We start from the raw sequence: 14,388 nt of genomic DNA on the forward strand, positions 1-14,388 counted from the left end.
TTAATCTCCTGTTCATGGCTCCAACTCATGCGGTACTCATTTGGACATACATTTATACATATTGCTCCTTTAAGTTTCCTCAGACATGTTGGCTGCATATTGGACCACAATCTGGCTTCCAAACTAGTTGTGTTTTCACAGTTGTGTTTGTTTTCACGTTCATCTGCTTATCTTAAGCCTGAGGTAAAGATGTTTGTACAAACTGCACAGTGAAGCTCAAACATCCAAATGAAGTAACAACCAAAATATTATTGACTTGACTTTAGATCAGTTCCTGTTAAACTGATCTTTCTGTTGTGGAATGAAGAAATCTGAGCGAAGGCAGAGTTATAAAATTCTCAATTTTAATCAGTTCAAAAAGTTCACAACAAATGTAACACCTTGAGAAGGGAAATTTGCCATTAGAGATTGGGTACTTATTTGGATTTATACATTCTTTTCCTAATTAAACTCGTTGGCAATTCATTTGCTCTCTGGACAAAAAGCCTCTTGTTTATTTGGACAGAACTCAAACAGGTACAAATGAAAAATGCAAAAATACAAAATTAAATGTAAACCCAGTTTTATTTTTCATTTTGCTCTAAAGGTAGTGTCTTGAAGCACTACTGCATGGTAAACAATCTAAATTAGTACAATTCAAAATCTTCAAAGCCTTCTGAGTTAAACAGGAGCTGTTATAAAGATGCAACCAACTAAGAACCCATAAATACCTCCGCCACTTCCTTAAAACATCCCATTAATGAAGGCTCACAAATGAGCAACAATCCTCTTAGAGGAAAACAAAACGCTGATGTCGACTAGGCGACAGCACACACGCGCACACACCCACAACAAAAAGAAACAATAGAATAAAAGGAAAAAAATGTTCCCATGGTATTAAAGATGCTATACAATTGGGATGATATGCACATAATTCGGTTTTGCTTTCCCCAAAAAAAACCTCCTGCCAGAAACACTGTTTATTTCATTTTTTTAGGTGAAGCAGAACTCATGAGCAACAGATGCCGATACATGACGCAGCATCTCTCGACCTTCATTCATTATCCGTTAGATTCACATTCTCCCACAATGCTGTGGGGCACCAAACAAGCGGTGCGTGCGCCTCTAAAAGACCGCTTCCCGTCTGTCACACCACAGGTCTAGAAGCTTCTATGCCAACTTGACAGATATGCCACAAAAAACCCTGCTCAGACTGTATATATAATATATTTATATATAAACAAATATATTGGAGGAGGGAAGAGCTGGAGAAAGGGAACATGGGAGGTGGAGGAACAAAAACAAGATGGTTAAGTTGTCCTAATCGTTACAACCTCATCATGCAGGTCTCGGGATGAGCCAACGAAACATAAGCTTCGATTAACAGTTGTGGAAAGATATTACACAAAAAGTCTCCATAGAAAACGCAGATTATGTAAAAAGGGCCACAGGGTGACGCGGTAATCATTTACATTTTGTTGGCATTGTTTTGGTCAACAAACATCCAATGGGACGGCCCGCTCTGCAGAGGGGGAGCGGCCTCCCACCACTCTTAAGTGCCTCTCTTGGGTTTTGTTGTGGTTGCTGTGGTTAGGGTTGATTTGTTTGTTTGTTTGTTTATTTGGAGTACTGTACAGTTCGGTTGAGCTGCTGCTCAGTCACACATCTCCTCAGGGATCTCGTGAGGGTTGAGGATGCCAGGGACCGACATCTGGATCTTGTGTTTCTCCTCCTGGGCCTGACGAAGCGACGCCTCCCTCTCCTCCAGGAACAGGTCTGAGGTGTCCTCGCCAGCAAACTCCTGCAGCAGCAGAGAGGAAACAGGAGGGTAAGCTGCAGGCTTTATACTGTCAGACTACATACAGTATATCCACTTATCCTACTGCAGCATCCTGACTGGGGCTGCAACTAATCATTACTTTCATGGTCGATTAATCTGTCAATTCATATTACAGTTAAATGAGAACTCTGTAATATATTTACTGTAATAAATCATAAAACAACCACAATATGTCATCAGAGATTAAGGAAACATGTTAAGTCCAAATACTCACTTCAGCCAACAGTGACACACTAAATGTTTAGTATTTCTGCTCAATAAATGACTTGAATTAACCAATTATCAAAATTGTTAACAATAATTTGACTTTTTTTTTTAATCTCATTAATCAATTAGCTATCTGATCATCTAATCTCGACAGCTCAGTTTTATCTTTAATTTCAAAATCATGCTAGAGAAAATAACCACTGAAAATCCATTTAGCCTGACACCTGAAAATCTGACCCATCAGTAGACCAGAGAACACTGAACACGTCCTTTATCAGTCACTATCACACACAGTTTGACAACAACAATAAACTGGCACAGCAGCCTCAAACCTCCCATATACTTAGAAGGACAACCTGGCCATGCAGGAAAATGTTATTTCTGGAAACAGCAGCTAAGCAGCTAAGTATGTAGCCCCTGATAACCTCTGTGTGAAGAGACAAAGCCCTCACAGCACGGACAACAAACAGCAAAGCCGGCGCTATGCAGGGCCTTGTTCACTTTAATTCAATAAAGAAACGCGCATGGAGACAAAGTTCCAAAACACTACATTAAATTCAACAATGAGTTTTGTGTGTGCAAAAAAATTTAATTTGGTTCTGTGATCTGAGTACTGCACTTGGCCATATGGTGATGTTGATAATGTTGTGATTAATTGTGCAGCCGTAACTGCGCACACTGTCTTTTTCCCCCAAAATCAGACTACAACAGTCTTTAATATTAAAAGCTAATCTGCGTGATGCACCTCTCCTCCTCGGATATGAAAGCTGCCACAGATTGAATGATTCTCTTCCATCTCTGAGTTGAGCTTGCAGTAATTTGTGTAAGGCAGATTTTACACACAGCATGCATTATGTCCAGTTTGTGCTTGATAAAATTGTAAATGTCCAGTTTCAAAATACTGAGTGCATTTTTTTTTTAAATCAAATCACTTTGTCTCTAACATACAAAAGTAAAGTTAGCCAGAGTTTTTGTTCGTCCACAATGGAGAGCTACGCTGCAACGTAATGACTTGACTACAAATTTATTGACCCACCAAGGCCAGAAAATCAACAATCAACGTTAGTAGGGTATAATTTTTCTAACAATTCTATTATGTCACTGCATCAATGCAGAATCTTTCATGTCCGCATCACGATGCATCAAAACATTTCCACACTTGTAATTGTACAGGACTTGTACACTTTAACAACCTCACCTTTATCTGGACGAGGAAGTCCCTAAGGTTTGTGCTTGATAAAATTGTAAATGTCCAGTTTCAAAATACTGAGTGCATTTTTTTTTTAAATCAAATCACTTTGTCTCTAACATACAAAAGTAAAGTTAGCCAGAGTTTTTGTTCGTCCACAATGGAGAGCTACGCTGCAACGTAATGACTTGACTACAAATTTATTGACCCACCAAGGCCAGAAAATCAACAATCAACGTTAGTAGGGTATAATTTTTCTAACAATTCTATTATGTCACTGCATCAATGCAGAATCTTTCATGTCCGCATCACGATGCATCAAAACATTTCCACACTTGTAATTGTACAGGACTTGTACACTTTAACAACCTCACCTTTATCTGGACGAGGAAGTCCCTAAGGTGCTCCTTGAAGGCGGGAATGTCCTGGTTTAAGCTGAACAGCCCGGTCACAAACACCTTCACCTGAGCACTGACAAACAAAAAAACAAACATGGTAAACAAATGTGCATTTTACTACAACGGAGTGTGTGTGTTCATGTGTGTTCATACTCACTCTTGTAGGTGAGGGAAGGCAGTCTTGAGCAGGTTGGCCACATATTCCTGGATGAACACCTGGTTGTTGGTGGGACTGGCAGGGTTTAGCACTGTAGTGATCTTCCCCTCCTCCACCAGGTTGAACATGTAGGCCAGGATGGACGCGTGCATCGTCAGGCCTGAACAACACACAGCAACACAGACGCTCTTACAACAGAAACCTGAATATATATCCTCAAACATACCACCTTTCTAAGGCATTCATAACTGTGCACTAAGATCTGGACCCCTTTTACTTTTTTAATTTAATCAGTATTAGGAATTTTATTGGAGACTTTCATGGGTGTATGTTTTTATGTTGTTTGTGAGCCCTCAGATAGTCAATTTTCTATCACTATGTGATAACCAAAGTTTTTTTAACCTCGCTGTCCCCACTAATTACTTCCTTATCTGCCAATTATTTCCAGTCTATAAAATGTCAAAAAATTGTGAAAAATTATCACAAATTCCTCAGAGCCCAAAGCAACTTTTTCAAATTGCCACGTTTATCTAACAAAGCCAAAGACTATTCGTTTACTGTTAGAAATGACAAAGAAAAGCAGAAAATTTAAATCCTGACATTTCTGCTTGAAAAATTACCTTAACAGTTAATTATCAAAACAGTTAGCACCTAAATTCCTTTCGATCGACTAATCAACTAATTTTTGCAGCTCTGGTGTAAACTTACCAGCAGTATGTGATGTGTCTGTGACCACAGAGAAGATGTGTTGTAGGATATCACAGAAATACGTCTGGTAGAAACTCTGAGCAGCTGTTTCCTCCTGAGCCACATTCTGAAGCAACGTGTAGAGAATCTGCAGACCTGGATGAGCAGAAAACAGAACTTCAGCTTCCTGCACACTGTTAAGTTCAAACGTCCTCACATACAGTAGGAACATTATACCTGCACATCACTGCAGGGCCAGAAGCGTGATCTGACAAGTATCACAGTGTGCATGCAGTGTCACATTTCTGCCTTTTAAAGCCAAAGTGTGTTTGTGGTTTGAAGATTATCCCCACCTGTGACACCCTCTGTCCTCACAACATGAACAAACACGACACCCAGATCGTTTTACATCATTTGTATTCATGCTCCAGGCATTTTTTCTCAAGACGAACAATAATAAATGTTGTAAAATGTGTGTGTCAGCAGGCTCACCAGTGTCAGCAACATTCCTCATGGTGTGTTTGAAGGCCCAGATGATGGAGTCCAGCACCAGTTTGAACTGGGCAGGAGGGATGGCGAGGAACGCAGGGAAGCAGTGAGAGTTTACAGCTTGGAGTAAGTAGAAGAAGTGGGTCCTATGCTCTGGATACTCCTCAAAGTTCTGGCAGAAAAACAAAACAGTTTCAAAATGCTATACAGCAGACACCATCTGGCCTGTTGGTCAATTGTTATGATCTTGTATGACCAATTTAATTTTTGGGTGAGAGGTTATTTACTGATCAGAGCAACAGCACAAATCACTACTTCAGTTCCCAGCCTCAGAGGACTGAAGACCTGAGATGATAAAATTTATTTTTGATGACGTGTAGATCAATACCAGTTATGTGAGCGAACCTCAAACTCAAAAGCTGCAAGTTTAGTCTTGTTTTAGGTTATTTTTGTCTTTATTTTGTGGACTAACATGTTGAATCTGGCGCCAGCATGTTGTTCCTAATGTCCAGAGAAACTGAACATTAAGCCTCAGTTGAAGCAACTAAATGACAGGAGTAGGTTGGATGGTGCAACATCATGAGAACAACTGGGTTGAGTTACAATACAATTTACACTGTCAGGGATTTCTGCACCATTGATATTTAAACAGTCAATGCAACAGCTCACAGCTTGTTCTGAGCAGATAGAGAAGGAATCAAACAAACACACAATTTCAAAATAAAGGTTTCTCAGCATAAACTTTGTGATATTAATCACTGCAATTGTCCTACAGTCAGTGTCTGAAATGAGACTATATCAAGGTAAAATTCCCAAATTCTATGCTGAATGTCATTTCCACCCTGCCTGTATTATAATTGTGGTTGTGTTTTATTGTTCATACATGGATTTTAAATAAAATGGTAAATGTCATCCTGTCTCATTTAGCCTACAGTCAGTGTGTCATAATGAATCTAGTCAACTTTCTCGTGTAAACAGGATTAAAAGCTGAACTGAAGCAGAAACAGAAAGGCTCAAAGTTTTGAGTTGAAGCTCAAAATTGATATTTAAAATACATTTTATCTTGGTTTCCCACTCATAATGGCCCATCAGGTCAAAGTGCACAAACACAGTCCGTCCAATACAGCGCTGTGATTAACAGACTGCAGCAAAGGCCACATCATATAGATTGCTTATCTATGCACAAATGAAACCTGCTAAGTCAAATGTTTGTGTTTGTGATGACTACGGTGCTGAGTCACTTATTGTTCTGGAAGTGATTAGATCTTCTCTAAGGCAGTAAAAGGTCTGCCTTATGTCCATTTTATCACACTAATGCAAATCAGTGTAGATTATTTGCACATCAGATACAGAAAAAAAAAAATGACTGTACATATTTAGATGTCTACGATTGGATAATTGAAATCATGTCAGATTACAAGCTGTATCCGTTTGTGCCTTACCTTGTTGATCATGTTTAAGGTGCACTCGAAGACGGCATCAAAGATCTGGGGTATCTCGCTGGTGATGTGTCCTCCCAGCTTGTTGACAATGGTTGCCATGGTGCTGAGGACCTCAGGCTCACGGGCAGCGGGGACGTTGCGTTGGTAGTCAATAAGGACAGCGTCCAGGAGCGGCGGAACAAAGTTCTCCCCTACCTGGAAAAAAAAAGGAGGGAGAGAGGGATCAGCAGGGGTCAACACACCAACAACAGAGGAAAAAACATACAAGAGCATCCACCTTTAAAGACAGGTGAAACAAAATAAGTTCAAATTATTGAAGCTTGGTTGTATAAGATACTTATAGATAGTCACTGTACAGCAGAGGGCTGACAGCATGCTGCATGAAAATATAAATATAGCATACACATAAACTGATACTGATTTTCTTAAGTGGCTAAAATATGTTTTGTTGCTGAGCCTGTCCACAGTAGTTGACAGGGTCTTCCCCAAACTGAGGGTAGGTTGATCACCATCTACTGCGTCTACTGACTATGGATACCTCATTCAACCCCACTTCAAAAAAATCCAAACTCTTCCTTTAAATGCTCAGTTTTGAGAAGTACATAACAAAAAGGTGCAGCTTTAATTTTTGTACACGTCTATAAACTTTGTGAAAAATGGCTGGTCCTTGTCTGCAGACACACCATGAATATTAATTGTTATGCAGATAAAAACACAGCTGAGGGCAGGAACGGCCAAGTCTGCCATGTGGAAATTAAATCTTTGTGTTTGATCTAAAAATACCAACTTCTTCACATTAGTTCTACTTCTTTTCTACTGTCAGCCGTTTCATTGATTGCCAAAGTGTGCAGTATCTCCTGAGGACACACAAGAGTAAAAATATCACTGCTGTTTGCTCAAAAGAACTCTATCTTTTTTAGTAAAGTATGTCTTTATATACAATGGAGCCTTTTCACAGCAGCCATTTGAAAGAAACAGTATGGTAAACACAGGTGTTACCGATGATAATTAATGTTTCGTTCCATTCAGGTCAAACAGAGTCAGGGTGCTGTTGGAAGGCTCTGCTTCACAAAATGGAACAGGATCATAATTAGTTTCATTGGTAACACCTGTGTTTACCCTAATATTTCATATCAATATGACTGCTATGAAAAAAGGTCTATTGAGTGGAATGTTCATCATCCCTAAAATACGGCTACTGTTCCCCACGACAACTTCAGAAACATTAGGTTATCCTCGCTCGACAATGACGTGCCTCCACATTTCAGAGCGATTTCTCACCATCTGTGGGTCGTTTGATCGGCTGACCCATCCAGAGATCAGTTTCAGTGTCTCTCGTTTCACCGTTCTCATACTCCGGATCAAGGGCTGTTTTGTCACCATCTCACCTGCAACGCAAGAGGAAGAGACATATATTAAAGGCACAGCATGACGGACATGTCTAATAATGTATTATTTTCTTGTGAGGATGTGAGCAGGCAAGCGTTGCGCACAGGGCACAGTGCAGACGTAAACTATGAAGCATGGACATCTGCAGACATGTTTGTGTATCAGAGTTTCCTCATGTTTGCTGTAGGTTATAGTTCAGCCGAGGAGGACAGCATTAATGTTTACTTCCCACGCTGTCACAAGCTTCTTGTCCATGAGTAGATGCACACTTCCTTCTGTCCAGTGATATGGTTGGTGGGTGTAGTTTGGTAGAAACAAAATAGTTCCTACGTGAAACTGCTCACAACAAGGTCAGTGGATTATCTTGAGTAACTGGGTCATGATTTCTGGAAAGAGAGACTGCTGTTGAGTTTTTCAAATGTACTTTTTTTTTGCATCTAGTTCCATTATATTGGAGAGAAGACAGACAACTCTATGGCAGATATCTCCACAACAAACAAAACAATATAGATGGTTTAACAGCACTACAGGCCATAAGATTTGATTTGAGGGTGAACTGTCCCTTTAAGGATTTGAAAAGGATGCAACGCAAGTACAAAAGTCTCTGCTATTTGATCATTACTGACAGACCTCATACGGCACCCCTTTCCTCCCATTCAAGTGCAGAAAGACTCAGCGATGAGTCACCAATACAGGTGCATGCAAGGAAAAAAAGGACACAGTCTTGTTGGCCTGCTGACAAAATACTGAAATGCTACTATGCGACAAGTGTAAGTGTAAGTGAAGGTTATAATAAAACAAACCAATTGCAACTGCAAGGCCCACCATAAAAAGCACAAAATGGTAGTTTATGTGAGTGGGTGAAGCTGAATCTTTCGTTCCCAAACACTTTCACATCAAAACATCAAATATAAACGCATGGTATTGAAAGGACTGGGGTATTTTTCAACCCTGGCAACACACTGAAGCCATGCTGGATTTACACAAAGGACTGCATGCCTAAACAACAATGAAGCGACACAGACTCTGCAGTGCACAGGTCTGTACACAACCCAAACAAGTCCCATACAGAAGAACAAGCACTTTAGGTTCTGCCTCAGTAGTGATCAACTACTGAAATAGGTTTCTCTGACATTTATGTTAGTATCTTACAGACACAATGGATCATATGTATAAGACATTAAAGGTGTCAAACGTAAGAAACATCATTGCACAGATGGAAGGGGAGAGTCTCTACCTGTCTGCTGCTAACAGCACATCATTGCTTTGGACATCACATGAACCTTAACTTGTCTATCAATCTACAGATTATCACTTAAACTATCATATCATGTGTGTAACAACCAGCATTAGCTGGTCTAGTTTTAGTTGACTAGATTTAAGATTTTAAAGTGTAAAGCATTATTTACACAGTTAAATGATCATTTAATTGTCTAGATTTCTCATGTATGAATCAATCCTTTCATTTAAGATCTAAGATGAACTATTCTGTGTTATTCAGTTCTCTTAATCAGTGCAAAACAGCTGTGGTTTCTTTTAGCTTGTATTGTATTTCAAGTTAAGCGAAAACACACTAGCTTTGTTAGTTATCGTCTTGTTTCCATCAGTAAAAAATGTTGATGAAAACTATGAGTCAACGAAACACTGGTAACAACTGCCATGTATGTGACATCCTGGTGTGAACAACAGTGAGATGAATCCACAGACATGTTTTTTCAGTCAGCAGTATGATCACAAACACACACCTCCCTTACCGTTTGTCTGAATGGCAGCCGAGATGTTCTCGCTGAGGCACTTGTAGACGTTGAGCATGTCCAGGTAAATCCGTCCCAGCTGGATTACAAAGGGGTGTCCCACAGCCTTACAGGCTCTGACGTTGGTCTTCAGGATGCTGCCGAGCTGTTTCACAGTCTCTGGGTCCTTCAAGATGTCCACGTTCTGAGGGAGCAGCAGATTATAGATTAACATATTGTTCTTGTTCAGGTATATTGGGTAACGTTCGTCAGTATGTGGTAGTATACTGGTGTCTTACCTTAGTGGCCTGCTGGATGATGCTGTCCCACACTTGATTGGGCAGCAACATGTATTTTTCTATCAGGTGCTCTTGGACAGCCTGATCAGTCTGGGCCCCGATCATATAACCTACTGCCTCATAGAATGTGTGCACCTGGACAGAAACAGGAACATTTATCAGCATGACAAATAATTTTCATGCAGAATTCTGGTAATACTGTAGCTGTGTTATTCATACCTACTGAAATTTTCTTAAGCAGGCCTTATTTCTATATAAACGGGGGACAGTTTATTTTCTTATAACTCCCATTTTCCTTCCAAACCTCATCCTTTTTGAGCATATCCCTATAAAAAGGATAATATATAATGTGCTGCTTCTCAACCTCATAAATTAGTCTCTTTTCGTCCCTGCTGACTGCTTTGATGAGAGAAAACAGAAACAGAACTGCCAAACAGGATTTCAGCGTCAATTTTGACCAAAGAAAACAGGTTTGAGGAGAAGCAAGAGTGCAAAACCTTGCAAAAATAAAGCCAGGATAAGCTTTAAGTGACATGCTACTAAGCCTTTTTGCTGACGCACAAAAACTTAAACAAAGTGACATTCGCTTGCTCATTTCCAGTTTGGAAGTGGTGTGAGTGTGATAAATCTCTACACATGATGAAAATGTCCATTAGCATTTATTCACTGACCTGCTGAGGTTGAAGGTCACATATGATGGTATTGATGTTGTTGAGGATCTCATCGATGAAGGGCATCACCTCCCCCACCTGCACTTGGATAAAGTGACGCCGGCACTTCTGGGCGATCTTGATGAAGGTGTCACAGGCCATGTCCTGAACACCATCATGGGTCTCTGATGAAGAAGGGACATGCAGACCAAAATTAAGTTGCATCAAAACAGACAGAATTTCAAAATATAATAGATAAATTCACCATTTTCAACCCAATGCATAACACAACGAATGCTTGAAAAAAAGTTACCCTCATCTCTCACCGTGCATGAACTCAAAGAGTTTGTTGACCACAGTTTTGAGAAACTTCCAGTGGGCTCTAAGAAAACGTGGATACTGGCCAACAATATACATGATGTTGGAGGCGATGATGGCCTTGTTGTCCTTTCCTCTCTTCTGCTCGCAGAGACCCAGCAAATCCTGAGACAAACAGACACATAACCTAGGGTCAGGGTCAGTACTTTTTACAGATGTCCAGAATATATATATATATATGTGCTCAGACAAAAAAAATCTAAAAAGACTAAGAGTTTCATAGTTCTTGAGTCGTTTAAAGCACTAACACATCAGGTCGACCACAGTTTCAGTGCTTCTTCATACCTTGATGACAGTGACCAGGAACCTTTTCTCATCCTCCTCATGCATGGCTCCACTGATGGACCCGATGGCCCAGCACAACGTGTTGAGGTTCTTCCAGGACCATTCAGTGCCGTTCACCTGGTTATGAAGCTTCTCTGTCATTATGCGTTCTGTGTCTGCATAGTCCAGGTGAGTCAAGTACACTGCAGGATGACAGAACACAAAGTCATCAACATGTGTACAAAGTCTGGTACACTTGATCCCAAAAGCACATCTTTAACTGTGAACAAGGACACAATCAAAGCTTTTAAAGAGTACATAATAACAATGGTCAAAATTAAGCATTTTCCAAACTTTCAACCATGAACCTAGGAAAAAGCGTATGTAACGATGAAATGAGATGTTGTGCCAGTATGGTGACATGTATATCTATCAAAACACACTTTTACCAGCAGTTGGTGCTTTTCAGCTTTTAATTTATGGCCCTGGAGTCTGGAGTATGGAGTATGATAAATTTATTCCATTTTAATTACTGGTCAATGTTATAAGTAATAAAAAGTATTAAGTCAATCCACTTTCTTAAATGATAAGCAGTTCAGGGTCACAGGATATTATCCTAGCATACACCCTGACCAGTGAGTCCAATCTGCATGTCTTTGAAAATTGGGAGAAGAAACCTACAAACACTAAGGGGAGAACATACAAACACCAGAGAGAAAAACTCTTTACAAGTGAGTGTTACAATATTTAAATTTTACAGTAATTCTGGAAAAAAAACCTCATATAATAAAACAATTTTTGAGGTAGTAATCAGTGAGTATGCAGGAGACTGAAAAAAATAATGAATGAAAAAGCTACTGGATGGATGTATAAATTGTATAAATTAGCAACCACACAAAAATCACATCACTCTCTGTGATGGCTAAGAAAAAGTCAACTGAGGTAATGGCAGTGGATGTCTATTTTGATGCTCTCATTACTCAATCATACCGAGGGTTTCCCTCATGTTTTTGTAGAGGTTGATGGAATCGGTGTCCTTCATGAACTCTCTGACCACCTCTCCCTGGTCATTCTCCACCACCAACACCTCCTCCGGCTTGGCCATCCGACTTACCATCAGCAGACGCACCTGTCGGGAGAGATAAACACCTGTCAGCACGTACACACACCACGGAGCAGCCTCTCCGCTCACACACCAACACTCACATCAGTGTGTGTTATGTATGGGGCATAAATGTTACAGGATAATATACACAGAAATGTCTTTCTCACGGCAACAGACACACACACCACAATATGGAATGGAAAATATCACCTCAAAGAAAAAAAAATCTGATGCTATTTTACTTTACTAGCTGCTGATTTTCAGTAACATTGTAACGAGGAACTCTTGGCAGCAGTTTAACAGCCACCTGTTGCTTCACCAGTGCCAACTGATTCTAATATGACTGCGAGCTAAGACCCTGTAGGTTCCATAAACTGAAACACCCTTAAACACATCACTGCTGTGCCATCACTAACTTGACAGTAAGAAATGTATATTACACTAAACTACAACAGTGCAAATATTTGATGTTGAGTTTTTCAGCTCATGGCCATACTGTTGACACCCCAACAATGCATTAATTTATCTAACTGCATCAAATTAAATCATCATGTGTGCCATCAAGTGGGAAAAGGGAGAATGCCAGTGAAGGCAATAGATGTTTTAATTCTTATTAATTTTTTATTGAAGAAGTAAATGCCTATGGGACTTTGGAATTGAAAATGAAAAAAAATCATAAAAATACATTATATCAAACTTGAGTGCCTCATTAAGTATTCACACAAATTTGAGTAAAAATAAACGTTCATAACTTTTAAAAAAAAACTAAACCTAAAAATAACAGCAGATCAGCTGCTCAGACCATTAGACCAGGCGTGGCATGTTTTGATTGACACCTCCCTCAGGAAGCGACACGGAAGCTAAGCAATGTGCAGCAACTAGGGGGTGTAAGAAAATATCAGTACACTTGAGTATCATTATGCACTGTGATACTATATCTATTCTCAAAAACACTTCATTAAGGCTGTACTTACATAAATATTTCAATTTCAGGCTAAATGTAAGCAACTGTTTGGTACCTTGGAGAGCACAGGAAGATAGAGCTGTCTGCGTGGTGGCACGTCAAAGTGCTGGTTGCCAGAGAGCAGAGGGGATGTGGATGTAGAAAAGGGACTCTCTCTGTAGAGCTCAGCAGCCAAATGGTTCCAATACTCCAGACAAATTTTGAAGATCTCAGTCTCCTCCACTTCTGACACCAACAGCATGTAGTGGAGGGCCTGTAAAAAAGCCAACGGACTAATTAGACCGTGGATGATCTACATGAGACTTGTTTATTCTGCAATATTTTCTCATGTGCAGCCTGCTTAGACAAGCCATTATACGACTGTACTCTGCTGTTATGTCTTACCTCCATTAATGTTTCTCTGAGGTTGAGCCGCTTCTCAATGAGCTGCCCGTGCTCTTTAAGGAAAGTACAGAGGAACAGACTGAGGTTCTGGATGAAGTTCTGCTCGTCATCTTTCCCGTTGGCGTAGGCCAGACGAATGTTGGTGTTCAGAGGCAACATCTAGCCAGAAATGGATCAGATGGAAATCTTCATTAGCATGTTTACAACAACACGTGAATCTGAGCATTGTCTTATCTGAGCATATTATCAACCCACCTGTTTTAGTTGACACATTGTCAGGGTGAAGAGTGTGACAAACTGCTCCTCATACTGGCTGACGCTCACACCAGCAATCTCTGTGAGGCACTTCAGTGTCACATTGCGAAACATGGGCACGTTCAAGAACTGAAAACAGTTGAAACAGATGTTTAGTTAAAGACTATTTTGGTTAACAATTTGTGTGAGTGACAGTAGCAATTATGCAGAGTATTTTTTTAAGCTTGCTTTTTATATGTCTGACTTAAGCACTGCTAACAAATCCATGCTGCAGGATTTGTTTAGCAAACAAATCATTCTGGCTCAGTCAAAAGTCCTACAGCTTGAGTCAACTTGTTATGTGACATTGTGTACATCCGTGTACACACCTTATACACCAATGTGCTGATCAGTTTGGTTTCAAAGATGTATCCCAGAGGAATCCAGTTGAGAAAACGTAGGAGGGTCTCCAGAGTGGCGTGGACCAGTGGGGCGTTCTGAGAATTTTCCTGAAGTGCAACCAGCAAGACATTAAACAGTTAAAGGACAAAGACTGCTGGGAAGTGACAATGAAGATTGCACACCAATGCTAAAAAGAGT

General features: G+C 40.1%; 1 protein-coding gene across 2 annotated transcripts in view; it reads right to left on the reverse strand.

The window, feature by feature from the left end:
• Nucleotides 1–327: 327 nt before the first annotated feature.
• xpo1b (exportin 1 (CRM1 homolog, yeast) b) overlaps nt 328–14,388 on the reverse strand; it is a 34,238-nt gene continuing 20,177 nt past the window's right edge. For both annotated transcript variants that reach the window (XM_084736663.1, XM_084736664.1), the window contains exons 9-25: nt 14,178–14,297; nt 13,810–13,938; nt 13,555–13,713; nt 13,226–13,423; nt 12,092–12,230; nt 11,123–11,304; nt 10,786–10,942; nt 10,481–10,644; nt 9,810–9,944; nt 9,532–9,715; nt 7,670–7,776; nt 6,389–6,583; nt 4,950–5,118; nt 4,479–4,613; nt 3,771–3,930; nt 3,590–3,686; nt 328–1,780 (exon numbers count right to left, since the gene is read on the reverse strand). In XM_084736663.1, coding sequence (XP_084592789.1) covers nt 1,634–1,780; nt 3,590–3,686; nt 3,771–3,930; nt 4,479–4,613; nt 4,950–5,118; nt 6,389–6,583; nt 7,670–7,776; nt 9,532–9,715; nt 9,810–9,944; nt 10,481–10,644; nt 10,786–10,942; nt 11,123–11,304; nt 12,092–12,230; nt 13,226–13,423; nt 13,555–13,713; nt 13,810–13,938; nt 14,178–14,297 — 2,577 coding nt within the window. In that variant the 3' untranslated portion in view covers nt 328–1,633. The remainder of the gene's footprint in view (nt 1,781–3,589; nt 3,687–3,770; nt 3,931–4,478; nt 4,614–4,949; nt 5,119–6,388; nt 6,584–7,669; nt 7,777–9,531; nt 9,716–9,809; nt 9,945–10,480; nt 10,645–10,785; nt 10,943–11,122; nt 11,305–12,091; nt 12,231–13,225; nt 13,424–13,554; nt 13,714–13,809; nt 13,939–14,177; nt 14,298–14,388) is intronic.

Source organism: Lutjanus erythropterus, chromosome 14, assembly GCF_056507025.1.
Source record: "Lutjanus erythropterus isolate fLutEry1 chromosome 14, fLutEry1.hap2, whole genome shotgun sequence".
In the NCBI taxonomy this organism is placed as follows: domain Eukaryota; kingdom Metazoa; phylum Chordata; class Actinopteri; order Lutjaniformes; family Lutjanidae; genus Lutjanus; species Lutjanus erythropterus.